Below are 21,444 nucleotides of genomic sequence, written 5' to 3'. Positions count from 1 at the left end.
GCAGTAGATCTAATAGAGCTGATTTTCAGTAAATCATCTGATACAGTTCCACATGGAAATTAGTTGATTTGGAGAAGATAGGGATTAATGTGAGAACTGGTTAAAGGGAAGACTACAACAGGTCAGACTGAAAAGAGAACCGTCAGGCTGAAGGGAAATTACTAGTGGAGTTCCCTCAGGGATCCATCCTTGGACCAATCTTATTAATGAATGATCTTGGCACAAAAAGGGGTGTGCGCTAATGAAATCTGCGGATGACACAAAGTTGGGAGGGACTGCCAATACAGAGGAAGTCCAGAATATCATACAGGAAGATTTGGATGACCTGGAAAACTGGAGTAATAGAAATGGAATGAAATTTAGTAGTGCAAAGCGCAAGGTCATGCATTTATGGACTAACAACAAGAGTTGTTGCTATAAGCTAGGAATGTATCAGTCGGAAGTGACAGAGAAGGGCAAAGACATAGGTTTATTGGTTGATTACAGGATTACTATGAACAGCCAATGTGATGTGGCCATGGAAAAGGCTAATGAAATCATAGGATGTAGCAGATGAAGTATTTTTTGTAGAGATAAGAAAGTGTTATTACCATTATACAAGGCATGGGTGAGACCTCCTCTGGAATACTGCATGCAATTCTGGTCTCCCATTTTTAAGAAGGAGGAATTCAAAATGGAACAGGTGCAGAGAGAGGCTACTAAGATGACCAGAGGAATGGAGAACCTATTTTTCTAGAGGAGTCTTAAGGAGCTTGGCTTGTTTAAACTAACAAAAGAAAGGCTGAGGGGAGAGATAAACACCAGGGAGGGAGAGGAGTTATTTAAGTTAAAGGCCAATGGTGGCACAAGAACAAATGCATATAGACTGACTGTCAACGAGTTTAAGCTTGAAATTAGATGAAGGTTTGTAACCATCAGAGGAGTGATGCTCTAGAACAGTGGGGGCAAAAAACCTAACTGGTTTCAAGTTTGAGCTTGATCAGTTTATGGAAGGAATGGTATGATGAGATTGCTCAATGGCATATCGCCCATCCACAACTGCTATTAGCAAATATCTCCAGTGGTTGCAGATGGGACAGTAGATAGGGAGGGCTCTGAGTCACCATAGGGAGCTCTTTTCCAGGTGTCTGGCTGGTGTGTCTCACCCATATGCTCAGGGTCTAACTGATCACCATATTTGAGGGTCGGAAAGGAATTTCCCCCCAGGTCATATTGGCAGAAACCCTGGTGTGTGGGGGTTGCCTTTCTCTACAGCATGGGCCATAGGCCCCTATTGTTTTTCAGATATTTAAGGAGTATTACAACAATGCCGAGTTTAAAACCACCAGTGTTGCAACACACTGACAATATCTAAAGGGAAAGCCAACAGCCCATCATACCAACTTTCTTGATATTCTCTCTTTGCATTCTCTGAAAGCCAGTGAGATTGCTACCAGTGAAATCCAGCACCAAACAAAATTAAGTCTGGAAGTCTCAGAGATTGGCATACAAATCCATACTACGTCTTTCAGGTTCAGCATGTATCCTTAGAAAACCTTATAGAGATTAACTTTGTGCTGTGTACTGCATTCTCTGATAATATGGGGTTTAACAACTAACCTTTTCAAGAGGTCATTGTGAAGTGTGTTTATAGGCCTCAATTATACGGAACAATGACCCAAAAGTAGCTTGTTTTGTAACACTGATGGGCCAAACAAACATAGTAGCTAGCAAATTTGTATTTAATATAAAGCTTCCTCACTTGCCCACATAAAACACGACATTAAGTTTATCAAAAGATCAAGTGCCAAGTCTTGAAGTATAAGATCTTGACTGGTTTCAGAGTAGCAGCCGTGTTAGTCTGTATCCGCAAAAAGAACAGGAGTACTTGTGGCACCTTAAAGACTAACAAATTTATTTTAGCATGAGCTTTCGTGAGCTACAGCTCACTTCTTCGGATGCATAGAATGGAACACAGACAGGAGATATTTATACATACAGAGAACATGAAAAGGTGGAAGTATGCATAACAACAGGAAAAGTCTAATCAATTGAGATGAGCTATCATCAGCAGGAGGAAAAAAACTCCTGCTGATGATAGCTCATTTCAATTGATTAGACTTTTCCTGTTGTTATGCATACTTCCACCTTTTCATGTTCTCTGTATGTATAAATATCTCCTGTCTGTGTGTTCCATTCTATGCATCCGAAGAAGTGAGCTGTAGCTCACGAAAGCTCATGCTAAAATAAATTTGTTAGTCTTTAAGGTGCCACAAGTACTCAAGATCTTGACTGTATCAAAGCCAAGATTCTGTAAATGCAAGCCATCTGAAACAGAACAGAGAGAATAGAGAGAGGCATGGACACAAAGTACAGCAGCAGAACCAAATGCAAGTTCAAAATGAACAAAATACATGACCTAAAATTCAGCCATAATATAAGCTGCTTCATTTGATTGCATATGTAAACACTTTGTGTCAGCAACCTGCTTATCCCCATGCCAATTACCCTTTTTCATGCTGAAAACATGCACTTTGCAATAGAACTGATCATTTTAAAAGGTCAAAACATTTTAAAAACTTAGCACAGATTTTTATCACATTTTAAGTTTGTTGGACGTATGATTCTTACCACTAAAAGTAATTTGATGAAGTGCTATTGAATAGCCTAGAGCGTGTGGAGTGCATCTTTATTCCAACATTCTGATACACAACTCAAAAGCTCCCACAGTTAATATATTATTGTCCTGAGACTACATGATAATTCATAAAGTATATTAATATTAAATAATTTAAAAAAACAGTAAACCAAAGAAATTATACATAATAGGGAACTATGCCAAGATATTGCAAAGACTGTAAATATATTCAGGAAAGTCAATACTTGTAAACTTCAACAATAAAGGAAAGACAAGTTTAGATTTAATTATTCTTCTACTGTTTTAAAGTTTAAATTTAACTTTTTAAACTAGTTTTTTCACATTAAAACCAATACAACCAAGATGGCACTGTCTGGCCAAAAAGGGGAAATTAAAAAAAATGGAGAGTGCACTTCATATTTGCTCTATATCAATATTTGCTCTCAATATTTCACTTGCATATTATTGATTATATTTTACTAAAAGGGTAACCTTCTTTCCCCACAGATTAATAGCATTAGTTTTTTTCATGTGCTTTGGTGCACATCTGGTAAGTTAAATATAGCCAAAAGCAAAGCAGTTAAACATGCACAGTAGCAGCCAATAACACTTACCTGCCATTCGTAGCCCATATTACGTCATGCAATGTGAAGCAAACAAAAAGCAGAAATAATCAAAAGATATGTGAACCTTTCAGGACATTTGGCACTGATTAGGAAAGGAGATTTTTTTCCTTGCTAAAAATTACTGAAGTTCTGCATGTGGATTTGGGGTTTTGTTTTTTTTGGTGAATTGTAGGAAGCACTTCTGTGCCTAGTCAAGTTAGGTTCACATGTAATGTACCTCTTACATGCTGCTGTTAGAGAGTTATGAATGGCTTTTGTGAACTGATTAGCGTGGTTAGCATACCAATGATTGTTTCAGTGTATATTGGTATAGCATGGAAGAGAGGATTCACGTTAGTATTCTAGTTCTGGAATCTGTAAGCAAGTTTTGGCAAGTCATTCTACAATTCTTTTTAAGTTATGACATTTTGAGAGGATTATTTACCTCTATGTACTTAAAGGGTTTTGGGTTTTTTTTAAAGGGATGAATGGACCATTATATGTGCAGGCTCTTCAGCTGTTTTGCAATTACTGAAGTCTCAAATTTACAAGGCATAACATAAGGGGCAGATATTTTCTTTAAAATGTATTAATGACTGGAAAAGGCACAAAAGCATATCAGATCCCTATAGACAATGTAATATCAAAAGCGTTACCTAATACAAACTCACTTCTGGCTTCCCTCTTTTTTTTTTTTTAAATACAAGCTTACCTTTGTTAATATAAATATAATGGGATATGGACAATTATTTTACTTTCCAACTGTTCACAAAAGTATTCATAACTCGGTCATGCAAGTAGTTAGAAGGATGGCAAAGTGAAGACATACGTTTAGAATGAGACATAAATGCAGTCTACTGCAGGCAAAGAGAAATAGATATATAAAATCATCTTCTCACTTTCAAAATCAAGGAAAAAATTTGGCCCCTGCTCAAGGTCTGTGCATGTCAAAACTTTAAGAAGGTTCCCCATGTTAAGGTACCTGTCGAGACAAGAATGAGAGAAAAGAGAATATCCCTTTATAAGAAGGAACAGCCCAAATAAAGTAGAATGAAGGTGGTGGTGGTGGGGGAAAAGTCCAAACAGTTCCATCGGACATAAAATCATCCTTCAGGCTCCTGCTATGGTGCATGCTGGTGGAGTGTGATCCCCACCTCCAAGGATGTGGATTTCCTGTAAAAAGTGACAGACATGTGTCACCCACATCTTCATAGTCTCTCCTGTGAGAAAGAAGAAGAGCTCCAACTGAAGGCTTTATAAGTGAATAAATTCCATCTCACTGAGCCAGTGTCCTGAGCTAGTGTCTGTGCCTTCAAAGACAAGTATCCTATATGCAGCACGACTACTATGTTAATGTTGACTCAGACTGTGTTTGATGATGTGGAGGGGTGGAGAGCTTTATTTTTTTCCCTTTACAATTTTGTTAAAGGAGAAACATCACAGAAAGTTGCATCTGGACACTTTTTTCATTTCAGTTTAATGTGTACAAAAAACAACACAGCACCATATGTGATCCTAGAGATCCTGTGATCTTTAGGTAATGCATCTGAAAATTAACAGGTGCGACTCCGAAATTCACTTCCATTCATGACTTTAAATCCGGGGTAAAAACAATACTAGCCCTGCTATGAATGAACAAGTTGGAATCAGACAGGGATTTTACTGTTCCTTCATACAAGTCTGTACATTTCACTAAGGCACACTGGCAATTTTTCATTGTATGGCTAGTTGATTTGCAGGCAGATGAAAGGACATCACTGACCAGAGAGACCCAAAATGATTAAGCACATGAAAATCAAGAATTACACAGTAGCATGATGGTGGCTTGGCTCTACTGAAAAAACAAAACAAAACATGCAACCCTTTCTCAGATTGTGCTTTTGCAACTGATGTTCCCTTCGCCTTCACTGTGGTGGAGAGCACACGCAATCCTACTGTTACCGTTTTAAATGCACCAGCTGTGAAGGGCTGAAAGACTTACTTTCAAAATCCAAGAAAAAATGTGCTGCATTGTGGTCTATGTCCCTGGTTAGCACTTTAATGAGATTACCCATGCCAGCAAACCTAAAAATAAAAATGGCAACATTGTTTAGTTCCAGTAATTGTTTCCTTTTTTTAAGCAGAGGAACGGGGTCCATTGATGGCTGGCTCCTTTGTGGTTTCACACATGTGCTGATTCACCAACTTGTGGCTTGGACAGGGATAACACGCACTTTGTGCAAGTGCCATTTCACCTATCCAGTCTCAGAAAGAAGTGGTTAATGAAAAACAAGGTGGCAATTATACAGAAAAACTAAATTCTGCCATTATTTGTATCCAAATTATGACAAACATTTGTATCCAACTATGGAAGAGCAAGGAATAATTCTAGCATTGTAGTTACTTAATGCTGAGTAGTGTGTGATTTGCAGTGTCCCATGGGGTGGTCACAACTATATCACAGACTGGGTGGAATCATGGTGTCCATTATAAATACAATTTTCTTCCTCCCTCTAAAATCCAGAAGAAATGCAATGCTGGCTAGAAATCTGGTAGAAGTAGTCTGTAGCAAAAGACAATTTCCCCCCCAAAACTGAAGTTAAATTGACAAGCCAAATAAGTTAAATTTTATTCCCCCAAAATTTGAGCTAATCATATCTGAAAGAGTCTTCTTATGCTTTTCTGCTGCATATTAGCTAAAACAAACAGTGAAAGAAAGATTAATTGTGGTTTATTAGATTCATCTAGTTGAGACATAAATCCACATGATGAAACCTCAAACATTACCAGCAAATTTTAGAAATAATTAAATGCTTAAGTAGGAATGCCAGAATGGCACATCATGAAAGGGTGGCATTTTCAATGCACATCAATAGTTCTAAGACCAACATATCGTTCACCACCACCAGCCTGCAAACATGCTTTGGCAAGATCTGCAGAACAGCAATGAGCATGAGCCAACTAAACTCAATGAGGTGCTTTAACAATGCTGCTGCTACAAGGCCCAAATGCAAATACTTACTACCAGAACTATCCCATTTCAGAAGCTTCACTAAACTAAAAAATGTGAGATGTGGATTTCAAGCACTTAAAAAAATGTTAAACTAAGGCCAGATCAGTAGTCTTGACTTATGGGTTCAAATGGAAGGAGCCAAGAAGGAAGCTTATTGATCTGCAATTCAGTGAATGCACTTGTATAAAAATCACAGAAATCCAGTATTTTTATTAAGGTGCTTTGATTTCTTTAATCATGGCAGCAATGTTTATTTGGAGAAGGAGAGCACAAGACCATTCACTCTGAATTATTAGTGACTTGTGGAATACACAATTGAAGCAGCGGCCAGTAGGATAAGCAAGCCGTTGGATCTCATTGTGCTTGGAATCAGGATAAGGAATGTGTGTAATTTGGAAAGAAGTCAACTAAAGACACTGGAAACAGGCCCACTACTCCTATCCATCTGATTAGATAGTACCCCAGAATGCATCAGATGATGCGAGAGGCAGTGCGGAGAAATTAATCCAAAACATGCGAAAGGACATAGGCGTTTTCTACAAGCTCTACTGACAGTGTTTTGTTTATTTAGGGGTAACAAAGCAGCTCAGAAGCCGTTTACAATGAAGTCAGACAAAAGCCAGGCAATTATGAAATTGTTGGACAGTAATGAGACAATCTCTCCCCATAGCTAAGATTTATACATGCTGCCCAATTTTAGCCTCTCTCTAAAGTCCTCAAAAATAGGTCACATGTACCTCAGATTTTAAAAGTCTGATCCATATTTTTTCAATATGGAACTTGAGAAGTCAAATAGCTGGTAATAATATTTGAAAATTCTCCCTATCCTTTGTGTCATATACTTCATATCAAAATACAGCTTAACTTAAAAACTCCAAATGAAGTTTATTTTTAAGATCTCAGCAAGATATAGTACCCAAGACCAATAAGGGGAGCAATGGGGAGCAGAAAACCTAGCTGGCTTCAAGACTGAGCTTGATCAGTTTATACAGGGGATGTTATGATCAGACTGCCTACAACGGCATGTGGATAATCTGTGATTGCTAGTAGCAAATATCCCCAATGGCTAGCGCTGGAATAATATGTAAAGACCTCTGAGTACTACAAAGCAGCAGTTCTCAACCGGGGGTCTACGGGGCCCTGCGGCTGAAGACCCGATCTGCAGCGCCCCCCAATGGGGCTGAAGCCACAAATCTCTGTGCCCCCAGGGGGCTGAAGCCCCAATCCCCAGCACTCCCCATGGGGCTGAGGCTGGGGTGCATGGGGCTGAAGCCCCAATCCTTGGTCCCCACAGGAGGCTGAGGCTGGGATGCATGGGGCTGAAGCCCTAATCCCTGGTGCCCCTCCAGGGGCTGAAGTCCCAATCTCTGGGTGCCCCCCCAGGGGGCTGAAGCTGGGAGGCAGGGGGCTGAATCCCGGAGCCCTGAGCCCTGGTGCTCCCTGTGGGGCAGAAGCCCTGAACCCATGGGCAAAGATGGGGACATGGAGGGCACTGCCTCCCAAAAAACTGCAGCACAAGAGCCCGGTATTCCAGGGGGCAGCTCCACCCCCGCCCCCCACAATCTCCTCTCCCTACCCCCTGGCCAGGTCAGAGGCAGGAAGCTGGAGCCGGGCAGCACCGGGCAGCTGCTGCTCTGGCTGGTGCCATGGAGGAGGCAGCAGTATTGTTCCCTCCTCTCCTGCTGGTGCCCCAGGTTGAAGTTGCTCCTCAGCTCCCAGCCACCTTTGCTCCCACAGAGGCAGCTGGTAAGAGCCCGCCTGGGTGGGGAGACCCGGCAGACCCCTCTGGGAAGAGGGACCGTACAGGAGTCCTCCCAGCGCACAGCCCCTAATACCCCTCTCCCTATACCCCGAGCTACATCCTCCCTGCACCCTGAGCTGCCCCCTACCCACACACGGCCCCTAGTACTGCCCTCCTTGCACACACAGCCACTCCCTCTCTGCACAAAGCCCCTAGCTACCCCCTCCCTGCACCTACGCTGTCTTCAAACTTTTTGAGCTAAGCCCCCCACCTTTGAGTTACAATTTTTGCTTGTGTGTGCCCCCCCCCACCCATCCAGTCAGGCTGGGTGGCCTGCTGTGGTGAGTCAGGGGGTGGAGGTGGCACTCCCTCCCTGGACCCCACCATGTGGAGGTAGCTTAAGCCCTGCTGGCCCCTGCTCCCCCAAAATAGAAGTCAAACTACACCTATGCCCAAGTCTCCTGCCCCAAGAACCCCCTGCCGGACCCTGGCATTTTTATAGCATGTCGAGGGGGGCCTCAGAGAGAAAAAGGTTGAGAACCCTGGCTACAGAGGATTCTTTCCCAGGTGTCTTCCTGTTGGGTCTTGCCAAAATGTTCAGGGTCCAACTGACTGCCATATCTGGGGTCGGGAAGGAATTTTCCCCATGGTTAGATTGGCAGAAACCCTGGGGTTTTTTTGCCGTCCTCTACGGCATGGGACACGGGTCACTTGCAAGTTTAAACTAGGGTAAATGGTGGTAACTTGAAGTCTTTAAAGCATGATTTGAGGACTTCAGTAACTCAGCCAGAGATTATGGGTCTAGTACAGGAGTGTGTGGGTGAGGTTCCATGGCCTGCCGTATGCAGGAGGTCACAGTAGATGATCATGATGGTCCCTTCTGGCTTTAAAATATATGACTCTAAGGAGGCTGGGAAATACATGTGTGAAATTACTCATTGGAGAATTAAGCACATAAGAATGGTCCATAGGGTTCCAGCAAATTCTAAAACATAATTAAAAAGGTAAGCCTCTAACCCTTTTTCTTACCAAGGCATCCCTAAAATGTAAGCCAACTGACCATGATGGACCTCCCTAACATTTAAAAACAAAACAAAACTTCAGAGTCTACACTCTCCTGACAAGCTGTATGCTCTCCTGTTTGTCTGGCTACTGCATAAAGGGTTTGCAATGCTTACCAAAAAATATAAATTTGAGGAATAAGACTAAGATAAAACAGCAGCTAAATATATTCAAAACCCACCACTATAGCCTTGAAAACTATTTTGCAGGACAACCTACAACTAACCCGGTCTCCCAGCACTTCCGTAGCCCACCAAGAACAGGGCCTGAAGTTAAGACAATAATGAACTATGTATTTTAGTAGGTGAAAGTACTCCCAACCCAAGGTAAATTTTGGCATTTTTGGCTCTCAAAAGCTTGTTACCATAGATTAATTTATTCCCCAGCTTACTGAAAGGTCACAGAGGTCTCTACAAATATCACTACAAATGGTTTCCTACTGGTTAATATCTCATTAGAATTTGCTACATTTCAAAGAAACACAAACTTGATAGCTACAAAAGTAAACATAAGCACTTATTGACACTTCCAAAAGTCAGGTCACTTATTTAAGGTGCCTAAATATGGACTCAGAAGCCTAACTTTAAGCACCTTTTTAGGAAAAGCTTGACCTTGCTATTTCAGCAATGCAGTTAGACTCGTGTTTTGAGGAGTTGTTTAGACAGATTGTATTTAGGAAAAATTCACACACATTCACACAATGCTCCTTGCCAGAACATCTGAGCCTGTCACAAATTTCTGACTTTTTCCTCAAAATCCACTTGTGAGGCAGGGAAGTAAAATGGGGATAACTAACGCTTACCTCACAAGTGTATTCTGAGTACATATTCATTGTTTGAGAAGTGCTCAGATACTACAGTGATGAGCACTACAAATAAAACGAATTCATCCTTAGAGTTTCAGATGGGGAATTAAGACAAAGTGTAACTTCCCATTGTCACACAAAGTTTGTAGCAGAGCCAGAAGTAAAACTCGGATCATCTTTTGAATCCCAATCTAGTGCCTTAAACAATTATCCCTCCTCTCAAATGCTTATGTTGCTGCATAACTTAGGACATTTTTGTTACCTGCTCAAAGAGAAACATATATTTAAGTTTAACTATACATAATAAATATCCTTATGCACATCCTTAAGCTGCTCAAAAGTTCCCTCCAATATTTTCCATTCTAAAATTATATATTTTTTTTGTTTTCTGACTTTTGTTTTGGGCCAGACATTAGTTACAGAAGCAGGAATTTTCTGCCATCGCTGCAACCACATGGTCAGATTAAGTGGGTCTGCAAGAGTGTGCTGCTGAGTTGAGGAGACGATAAAATATTCTAGGAAAAATCTATAGCCATCATCTGAGGGCAGTTTTAAAAATTGTGGACTGTTCAATAAAATCCCTCTCTCCCCCTAAAATAAGCTAGAGGGGAAATACAGTTTTGTGCCTAACAACTCCTCAGTCACAAATGTCTTCATATAATAGATTTTCATTTCCTGCAGGAATCTACTGTTCCAAGTTTCTTTTCTAGGAATAAGGTTAACAAATAAAACTGTTGCCATGCTTCATTGAAGCCCTATGGTGAAATATCACAGAATACACGCTGGATTTATAAACAGAAATGCGATTACCTGAAGGTAAACTGCTTAGTGCACTTTTCCCACAAAAGAGAAGCACACATAAGGAATTCATTTGTCTTTCTCAATTTCTATTCTGACCAAATATAGCCAGAAGTAATGTGCTGCACAAATACAATGATGCCTGGATTTGTTATTTTGTGCCCGTTAGAATTTAGAGGTGAGCAGACTTCTCAGACAATGAATTCATGAGCAAATAGAGTGTTTACAAGATATATTTTAACTATCAGCAGAAAAAATATCTTTATATAGCATTTGCTCAGACAACCATCATGATTCCTTATGAAAGGCCTAAAACTATATATATTTTCAATTTTAGTTTAAAATTAGAAGTCAGATAGGCTTGGGAACAAATGTTCGTTATTTAGACACTAAATAGTATCAACTAAATGAAAAATTGTTAGGCAGAAGCAAAAGAAAATCAAATTAGAAAATATTTGGTTTTGCTAGCTAGTTTCAGAACAAATGTGAAAAAAAGTACTCAAGGCTCCCAAGTTTTCATAGTATATGAAGTCTGGGCTCTTGAAAGAAAGTAATGCTTTCTGGAGTTTCATAACAGTGGATTATGATCACAACTCCCCACTCTGAATTCTCAAAAACTTAAGCCACTTAGGTAATGTTCAGAATATTTCCTGATCAACTAATTTTCAATGCATTTAAAATATAGTATAAAAAAGGGGGGAACCTAATATATTTCCATACATAGGAAAGGCTAATTTGATTTTTAATAACTGTGTGCCTGTCATATGAACAAAGATGGGAGCTTGGAATTTACAGGAACACCAACAGTCCTAATATAAATAATTTAGACGAAGGCCCAAATAGCTATGTATTCTGAAAAAAAAAAAAAGAAAGCCTTACCATCATACAACAAAGCAAAAAAAATATACTGTATTCAACTCTCAAAAGAAAAGGCTACAACCCAATTTAAGTGCCCAAAAATGCTGTAATTACATGCTCAGTTCAAATACTGATTGGAGACACGCTGATTATCAAGACAGCGCCAGGGCCTTCAGTCTGACTGGTACAAAGGCAGAGCCTGATGCTCATCTGAGACTTTCAAATGGGTCAATCAAGGTTGAAGCCTTTTGGACCAGACTCTTGTTGATACTTCCAGGATGAAGGAACAGCAGGCCAAGAAGGTTTCAAAATGCCCGAGGTTCTAACTGTTCATAATATCTGTAATCAAATCTTAGCCAAGCCAGTACTGGTCACTCTGAAACAGGATGTACCAGCCATGCCTGTTCATAAGTAGATTTGGAAAGATTAGATTTTTATCAGTAAATGTCAGTAAATATTGATTTCACCATACACTCACAAACCAACAAAAAAAATTCCATCGATAATTGAAATTTACAGATAGGCGAAGTTAGAAAGATGCTACTTGAGAATTTAGTTTGATTTAAGGGTATATAGACATGTGATGCTGACAACCTATGTTTTAAAGGTTGCAAAGATTTAACTTTTTGAATCTCAACATCTGTCTTCATTAAATAATCGTCTGACCCACCCATAATCTCCCACAAATTTGAAAATATAAAATTGATAAAAAATATAAGGAAAAAAAAGGCTCTGACCCCATAATTTTGCACAACTCAGAACATTTTAATTGATAAAAATTGAAAAGAGCTTAAATATATTACCCATCAAAATTAAATTAAAAAATTAAAATTGAATTCTGCCAAGCCTATCCATAAGAGATACCATCTGTCATCACTGAACTGTACTTTTTTTAAAATAGCAATTGCAGAAAAGCCAGTCTTGCAGAGCTATGTAGTGCTGAAATGCATCAAAAGTTTCAGAGCTCTGTCCTTATCAGGCTAACACCTCTCATTCGAAGCGAAAAGTCGCCGAGCTGCACTTTGTTGAATTTGAACTTGGATCCATCATCATATGACAGTTCAATCAACTCTTTCTTTTCCTCAGCTGAGATGCCATCTGGCAAGGTGTCTTCTATTGAAAATGAGTCTCTGATCCTTACTTGGGCACCAGGCAACTTGAGCTCCAAGGTGCTCTTATTCCCAGTTCCCTTTGAGCCAGAGAGCTCTGCCAGTCCCACTGCAGTCCCTGGAATCTCTGGAAAGTCCTTCCTATTAGTCTCATGTGCTGATCTCAACTCCTTCCCTGGGTTCAGGGACCCAACGGCCCTCCAACTTGGGCTGTATTGTGATTCTAACAGGCTTCCATCCCAGGGAGCCTCTCTCCTGACTCAGTGCTCCCCTGCAATTGTCCTCTCCACACTGTCCGCCTTCTTTCTCCTCCTGGGAGTCACTTAACAGCTGTGTTGTATATTAAAGGAGGTAGCTACCTGATTAACACCTCCCCATTCGCCAGCTAGTGTGCTGCTCCCTTGAAGCAGATCTCTGTTTCTACAAAGGGGCTATATATTATGGAACAGAGATTAGCTGGCCCTGGGTTCCACTACTCCTTAAAGGGGACAGTCATCGTGTACCACTTCCAACAAGCTTAGGTCTTACAGTTTGGGGACTGTGAATATATAGCATAACTATTATACTGTGTGTGAAGATCTGCAACACCAAGTTTTTGAGGACAGGTAAGAATGTCATATAGGCCAGTCTGATGGCTCTGAACTAATCATGTGATTTGGGGACCAAGTTCCTTGAATCTATAGGTGCTCCAAATGAGCTCTCCAACCTGTCCCTTGGGTTCCAAACACTAAGCCAGCTCTGCAATAATATGTTGTGGTATTAAGACCCTCTAGTCTGTCTGACGTTTCACCAGATAATAGACTGGTCTGAGCCAGTGCTGAAAGTCTGGCAAGTGGCATCAAATCATGTACATGAATGCCAGCATGTGGCCTAGCACTGCAAGATATGTTCATAGTGTTGTAGCTGGTCATGATAACTAGAGCATGAATGAAAGCTTGTAGTGACTGGAACCTGTCCTTGGGCAGGTATTCTTTTTCAGACCTGGAGTCAATCAAGGATCCTATGAACTCTATCATATGTACTGGGGTAAATGATTATTTTCAATTCTCTAGAAAGCCCAGCTGGGTGAAAAGAGGTAGAGCACATTACAGGTTTGTTACTGCCTCCCACTGTGATGTACCTATCATCTGTCAGTCATCCAAGTATGGGCAAATGCAGACTGCTACCATAGCAAGGCATCTCATGAAGACCCTCTGTGCTGTGGAGAATCCAAATGGCAGTGCCTTGTACTGGTAATGATTTGACTCCACTGTGATACCCATGCACTACCTGTGGGCTGGATGGATGGCTACATGGTAGCAAGCATCCTTCGAGAGCCACAAATTAGTCTTGAACCTGAAAGCAACCTGAACTTGAGGCAACTGCTACCATCCTGAATCCAAGGTGGTATATACGTTTGTTCAGTCTCTTCAAGCCTAGGATAGGACAAAAACTCTCCGTTTGTATTTTGGAGGAAAGTACTAATGGAGTAAAAACTTTTCCATATTTTTGTGGAATCTCTTCTATGGCTCCTAGACAAAGTAACAAGGGCACTTTTTGTAATAGGCTTTTGAGGGAAGGGAGATACATGTGGAAGTGAATAGGATAAGAAGTTACTCACCTTGTGCAGTAACGATGGTTCTTCGAGATGTATGGCTGCTACACTGTAGGTATATTTGCTCCCCTGCACCTCTGATCTCACATTTCAGGTGTTCAAAGGGTGGTCTAGTTAGGTCTTTAGAACTAGACTGAGGTCCCATGTTGGAGTTGGGTGTCTGGTGTGCAGGAATAGTTTTCCTATGCTCTTGAGGAATCTTCATGTTGTTAGATGGGTGAATACCAAATATCCATCCACCTGCTGGTAGAAGGCCGTTCTGGCCCAAAATGTACTTGGAGTGAGCTAAGAGAAAGACCAGCCCTTTTAACATCTAGTATATAATTTAGGATCAAGGGAAAGGAGGAAGATGTCAGAGCAACTTGTTTGGAACTCCACTAAATTTGGAAATGTTTCCACTTTTGCAGATAAGTGCGATGAGTCGTAGATTTCCTACAGTGTAGTAACACTTCCTTCACCTCCTTGGAGCAGCAGCTCTCTCCGTGTGGGAACCACAAGGAGCCACGCCTGGAGCCAGAGGATCTGTAAGTTGGGATGATGGATCTGTCCATCATTTAGGGAGAGTAGGTGAGGAATGGATTGAAGAAGAACTGGAGGACACATTGCTAGCTATGTCGTGCATGGGTACCACACTAATCTCGGCAATGTGGGCGCAATCAGTATAACTCTCGACTTTTCCTGAATTATTAATAGGACCTTCGATATCAGAGGGAATGGAGGAAAAGCATATAGCAGCTCTCTACCCCATTGAAGGAGGAAAGTATCTCTTAGGAACTGTTTCCCCAGTCTGGCTCTGGAGCAGTAGCGAGGACATTTCTTGTTCCGGTAAGTAGCAAGCAGGTCTGTTGTTGGGGTTCCCCATCAACTGAATATGCTGTGAAGCACTGTTGTGTTCATTTCCCATTCATGATGATGCCCAGTTCCCAGAATCACCAGGGTGTTCACCTCCAGCTTCCCTCTCAGCTCCATCCTGTTCCAGTAAGGAGTCAGACAGTGACCAAAATGACAACCCCTCTCTGGCTTCACACCTCGAGCTGTCTACTTCCAGTTATTTTTACTTATTTAATTTACAAACTTTACTCAATATTAGTGAAAACTGAAGTTCTTATTTTTTTAAGATCTCCTCAGCATTACTGTAGAACCTCAGAGTTAAGAACAGCAGAGTTATGAACTGACCAGTCAACCAAACACCTCATTTGGAACTGGAAGTACACCATCAGGCAGCAGCAGAGACAAGACACACACAAAAAGGGGTGTGTGTGTGTGGGGAATAAAGTAGAGTACTGTGTTAAATGTAAACTACTAAAAAAAAGAAGGGAAAGTTTAAAAAAGATTTGACATGGTAAGGAAACTGTTTCTGTGCTTGTTTCATTTAAATTAAGATGGTCAAAAGCAGCATTTTTCTTCTGCATAGTAAAGTTTCAAAGCTGTATTAAGACAATGTTCAGTTGTAAACTTTTGAAAGAACAACCATAAAGTTTTGTTCAGAGTTACTAACAACCTCCATTCCTGAGGTATTTGTAATTCTGAGATTCTACTGTACTTTTTTCTGTTGCCACAAAGCTAGCAAGATAAAGCTAGAGAGAAAATAAATGCTACTACTAATCACTCAGTCCACAAAACTCTGACTATCCCTGTGAAGCTGTCCATAATCCCTCCTGGCACTCAAGGTATTTTTGCCAATGCTCAGGCCATGTGGAACAGGTTGTGGGAAACAGAAGGGCTAGCTAAGAAAATGGCTTCAGACTTGACCTACTTTCAAAAAATAAGACATATGGAATGCCACATTTGATTACAATGATTTGGCCAATTACAGCCTTATGGGGCTGTATGATGCTGAGTGCAGTGTCAAGATCAGACAAGCGGAAAGCAAGGGCATATTTTCAAAACAACACTCGCACGTATGCCCTTCATGCTGAAAACACCCCTGACAGATTTCAGTTTTTTACTGAATCCAGAGGAAATTTAATACAAGTACCTGATGTAACCAAATTCCCAAGCACTACAGACCAATTCCCTGAGGGGAACTGTACATTAAAGTACATTGCTCACAACTGGTGAACAACAAAATATATGCGCAATGAATGATAAACCCCTTTTTAGTATTTATGTAAGAAAATATGAGAATCAAGAATGGTGTCAAATGTAAAAGATGTGAGGTATACAACTGTCATGCTTTTAACTCAGATAATGCACAAATACAGGAAGATACATTTGTAATCAATGAGGCTGTTTGTTTAAAGAATAAATCAACTCATCTTTGTAGAGGTAAAACAGAAAATACTAAAACATTCCTGTGATGGTTTATTATTTGCATTTAAATGCACATTAACACTGACAGCTATGATGTTTAAAATCAATAGCAATGTTCAATATATTTAAGGTCTTGTGCTTAATTACAACCCGTTACCTTAAATACAGGCTCTGTATTCTAGTTGAGCTTCCTCTCCCAATCCTCAGACATGCAAGAATACATACCATTAAAAACATGAAAACAATTTATTTTCTTTGCTGGGAACTGGATCCTATGGAAGTTTTTAAGTCGGGCAAGCATTTGTAACTGAGAATCCCCTCATCCCTTCAGCATGCTGTTTGTTTGGCCTCTGGAAAAACAGCATGCCACCAATTGGAAAGACACATTCCACAACATCACATACCTGATGGACCACCCATATCACAATAAAAAGGCAGAGATTGACAGACAAGAGTCCAGCTGGAAATCAATTTGGCAACTCTGTCTTTTAAGGCACGCTGAACATGTTTTTATTAGAATGTATCACACATAGATAACCAGTTCTTCCCTGCTTAATAAATAACAGTTATTTTCTGAATATATGATGTCCCAGAATTAGATTAGTCAGCTAATGGCCTGAGCATGACATCAGAAAGTAGCTTCCCAATTGGTTTGAATTATTTGCTTTCTTCCCTCATGAAATATACAGTTTGTGATTGGGAGGGAAGAGGAAATGGCAAGTTGAGGTTATACTCTGAAGCTTCACCACCAATATTGTGGAATTCAGAGGAGCTAGCTACATTCAGCCTTTAAGGCTGATGGCAGGCTCCAGGAATGCAGAGAGGTTTGTAAGCAATGATACTAGAGTTAATCCTTTCATAGAAAGGGTCCAGAAAGATCTTAATATTTTACTTGGCTCTAAATACAGACCACATTACTGTCCCATCTCCATAGTTATTTTTCCCCCCCTCCAAAGAAGCCATATGAAGGAACAGGAATACTAAAAAATTTAAGCATCTCCATCTACTGAAACACGCTGAATACTAGTATTACAGATGTTACCTAATGAGGTTCACCTAAGGGAACTAAGGATCTAAAGTTATAACTCAGGGACTGCATTGTGCAAACAAGCTTTATCGTCCAGCTTGGAAAGGATTATTCCAATAGATTTTTAGTTGAACATCTAGAAGCTATTCAGACACCTCTATGAACTTATAAATAAACTGCTCAACTGCTCATTGAGAATGCTCTGGATTTTAAACCAGAGATGCAGGTTTAAAATCCAATGACAGAACAGACTCTCGTGGAATTTTTATCTTTTAACACGGAAAAGATGTAAATTTAGAGATATGGACATTTACTTATTTCAATGCATGATTCAGATTAAAGAATGGAAACTACCATGAATTTCATATGAACAACTCAGAAATATATTTATGCTTTAGCTATTTAATACACAAATTACTCAGAGCATATTTTACTGTTTAACATTCTCACCATCGAATTTAAGTTTTGTGTATTCTTTTCCATGACTGACATCTAGTGGTAGCTCTTAAAAGAGCCACTACAAGAACTCCATAATAATTTTCACACAGACCAGTTTTATCTTGGCACAATATTCTACTAAACTACAATGTTTTTCCATAAGTGTCCCTTCAATTCTGCAGTTAGAATAGTTTATGCATTGTTCTTTGACAAGAAAAATATTGCATTCTCTGAAATTAAATCAGTAACGGAATAGGGTTCACAAAAGAACTAGGTAAATTCATGGAGGACAGGTCCATCAATGGCGTCCCTATCCTCTATTTGCCAGAAGCTGGGAATAGGTGACAGGGGATGGATCACTTGATGATTACCTATTCTGTTCATTCCCTCTGGGGCACCTGGCATTGGTCACTGTTAGAAGACAGAATACTGGGCTAGATGGACCTTTGGTCTGACGCAGTACGGCCATTCTTATGTTCTGTTCAAATTGTTATCTACTTGGAGAGTTCCTCATAGGCAGGTTGACATCAGATTACAGGACTGCACAGCTGAGCCGTTCTTTACTAATTTCTTGTGTATGAATCACAGATGAGACATTGAGTTGAATATGGTCTATTCTGTGCAGACACTAATGACTCTGTGGAACTTTCTTCAAGAATTCGAGAAATGGGAGCCCAGTGGAAGGCCTCATGTACACAGGGAAACTGGCTATCATAGATACTGCAGAATAAGAAAAGTTCACCATGTAGACACTACCGCGGAACAGAAGTCACTTTTATTCTGGAATAATTACTACGCTTTAAAAGCAGCAAAGAGTCTTGTGGTACCTTATAGACTAACAGACGTTTTGGAGCATGAGCTTTCGTGGGTGAATACATCCGACGAATACACCCACGAAAGCTCATGCTCCAAAACGTCTGTTAGTCTATAAGGTGCCACAAGACTCTTTGCTGCTTTTACAGATCCAGACTAACATGGCTACCCCTCTGATACTATGCTTTGTAAACTGACTTACCCACAGCCAAAAACTGGGTGCAGTTCATCTTGGTGTGTGTAAATCCAGGGTTAAGACAGACTTGACTATTAACAATGTATTTTCCTTTTCATAAGGACACAAGCTAAAGGATGTACTCTCTATTTTACAAATACTCCAGATCTCCGTTGGTTAGGTGTTCCAAGCACACATTTTGCATTTAGTTTTATATTTGTATCATGATTATGTAAAATATTTCTAAGTTGTATTTTTTTTAAGATGAAAAAGTTATTTGCCAGTCCTTATTAAGTTAAACAGTTTGTACTGAAAGATAACAGATCTAAATAATTCTTAGAATGAATAAATGGAAAAGAGGAAACAATTTTTCAAAGTTGAGTTCAATGCACAGTGTAAACAGTAGTAAAATTACACCACCAGTCTTAGTTACAGCACATTTACATTCAAGTGCAAGCAGTCTGTGCCTTCAGGTTTCAATCTTTCAAATAAAAATTCTCTTGTAATACTACATCTCCACCTGGAGAGGTCATTCATTTACAACTTGACCTTGCAGACCAGGGGAAATACTCATCACAACATCAGAGAAACACTTATCATAGTAGATTTTTCTCTGCATATCCCCAGGCATGCAGTTCCTCTTCTTCTGCACAGTACACTGTGCCAGCCAAGATCCTCAAATCACTGATACCACCTTATGACATTAATACATTTGATTCCTTTCAAAGACACTTACAATTTCTTCATTCTATTGGTGTTTTACACAGTCATAGGAAAGGTATCAAGAAATTCTCATAAATAAAGCTGCAAGACATATTAAAAATTTTGCATTGTGCTCTGGAAGGCTCAGTGATTTAGACTGGGATACAGACCTTCACCCTTGATCCAGATCAGGTTAATAGCCAATGAGAGAAATCATTACCTCAGGCCTGTTCAGTAGATTATTTTAAATAAATTGATGGGTTTAGTATATTTTCTAAGGGATGGGTGTCCAATGTTATAGAGCCCATACTACATATTTGATAGTTACAGCTGTAGTGTTAGCCAAAAGGCCATACATTAAGTGATTAAGAATACCTTCTTCACTTTTAGAAGTGACACCTTCACAAAAGGGATGAGGTGGGAAAGCTTGCCTTTTCTGTGGCTAAATTTTGTAATTCTCAGTGCAAGGATTGTCTTACTCTCTTTGTAAAGTGCTATGCATATTTATTGTGTTTTACAGCAGTAATACAGGATTTTCTATTTCAGAGCTGCCAGTCTAGCACCTTTATTGAGCCCTAAGCACCCCTTAAAAAAAAAAAATCTAACACTTTCACATCATAGATTTATCCGTTTAAAGTTTCAAACTTACAAGTCTTTTTTTCCTCAAGACATCATTCAGAAAAAATTTCAAATAATATTTTCACTCTGAGATCTATTATTTATTGATTTATTGCATTTTTAGTGTGAATTTCACTTATCTAGAGGAGAGGAGTCATTTAATAACTTTTATTCCAACCATATCTTCTTGGAATCAGCAAAACTCCCAGTAGACTTAACTTTATTTCCCCACCCAAATGCCAGTCTAAGTGCCCAGCTTTCCTGACGCTAGATTGTGACCTGAACATTCATATTGCCTCAGTTAAAAAATGTGTTATTGGAAAAGTGGAAAGTACATGAAGGTCTCTGTCCACAATGCCTCACTAATCCTGCGATCTGCAAACAATGTGTTGTTTCTATGCACTGTAGCTAGAGAAAAAGTATTAGATAAAACTATAGCAAAACAAGAGAAGATTCTTCAAAATAAATTAAAGCCCTTAGTTCACTCTAACCAACCACCATCCATCACAGATCAAAATGGTCATGACTGTGATAATTATCGATAACCACCTATTTAATTATGTAAATACCTCATTTCCATATTCTAGCTCCCAGTCCTAAATTTTGTTTTGCATATCAGCTAGTAAAGAAGACACATTCAGTATTTGAAAGATATAAAGTTGTTTTTCTATACATTTAACTATCAACCTGTGAGAGTTAACTAGGAAATACACAGGCCAGCTCCAAGGACAAGAGAGCACTTCAGCTCCTGTAGCCTTCAGAGCCAAGAACCTGAAAAGGAGTGTTTCAATTTTGGTATTGGAAGTCCATCCGATTAACTTGTAGGGGGTCTCCATTTCCAGCATATCTACTAAGTGCAGTCCCATTTGTTTGGCAGAATTTGGATGAGACTGAGCCAATACATCATGATAGATTCCAGCTGTGCTAACTGTTGACAGAGGCAGCAGGTTACGTTTGGCTCCTGGAAGGATATTGCTTCCATTCCCAAAGTCAAAATTGGAGATTTTCAAATACTAAAATAGCTGCCACAAATCTCTGGGGGACTCAATATGAGGATTTTGAGGATCATACTTTTTGCATCCATAAAATAGGGCAAAAGCTAGAGGGATAACAGCCATCCTTTACAATGTTGGCCCAACAGTGCTCCACTTTTTAAATTTGGGTTGCAGCTCTAAAAGAAAGACTTCATCTCCAAAGGAAGCCAGTGTTTTATTGATTAAAATATATGAGATCTTTG

The 21,444-nt window shown here is 39.8% G+C and overlaps 1 protein-coding gene across 6 annotated transcripts in view; it reads right to left on the bottom strand.

Moving 5' to 3' along the window:
* CYRIB (CYFIP related Rac1 interactor B) overlaps positions 1 to 21,444 on the bottom strand; it is a 151,657-nt gene that overhangs the window by 34,720 nt on the left and 95,493 nt on the right. For 3 of the 6 annotated variants that reach the window (XM_045004748.1, XM_045004747.1, XM_045004749.1), the window contains exon 4: positions 4,122 to 4,204. The exons of the other annotated variants lie outside the window; for them this stretch is intronic. In XM_045004748.1, coding sequence (XP_044860683.1) covers positions 4,122 to 4,194 — 73 coding nt within the window. In that variant the 5' untranslated portion in view covers positions 4,195 to 4,204. The remainder of the gene's footprint in view (positions 1 to 4,121; positions 4,205 to 21,444) is intronic. 6 annotated transcript variants of the gene reach the window in all.

This window comes from Mauremys mutica, chromosome 2 (genome assembly GCF_020497125.1).
Source record: "Mauremys mutica isolate MM-2020 ecotype Southern chromosome 2, ASM2049712v1, whole genome shotgun sequence".
Lineage (NCBI taxonomy): Eukaryota > Metazoa > Chordata > Testudines > Geoemydidae > Mauremys > Mauremys mutica.
The sequence above is the reverse complement of the archived record's forward strand: the minus strand, read 5'-3'. Positions and strand labels throughout refer to the sequence as shown.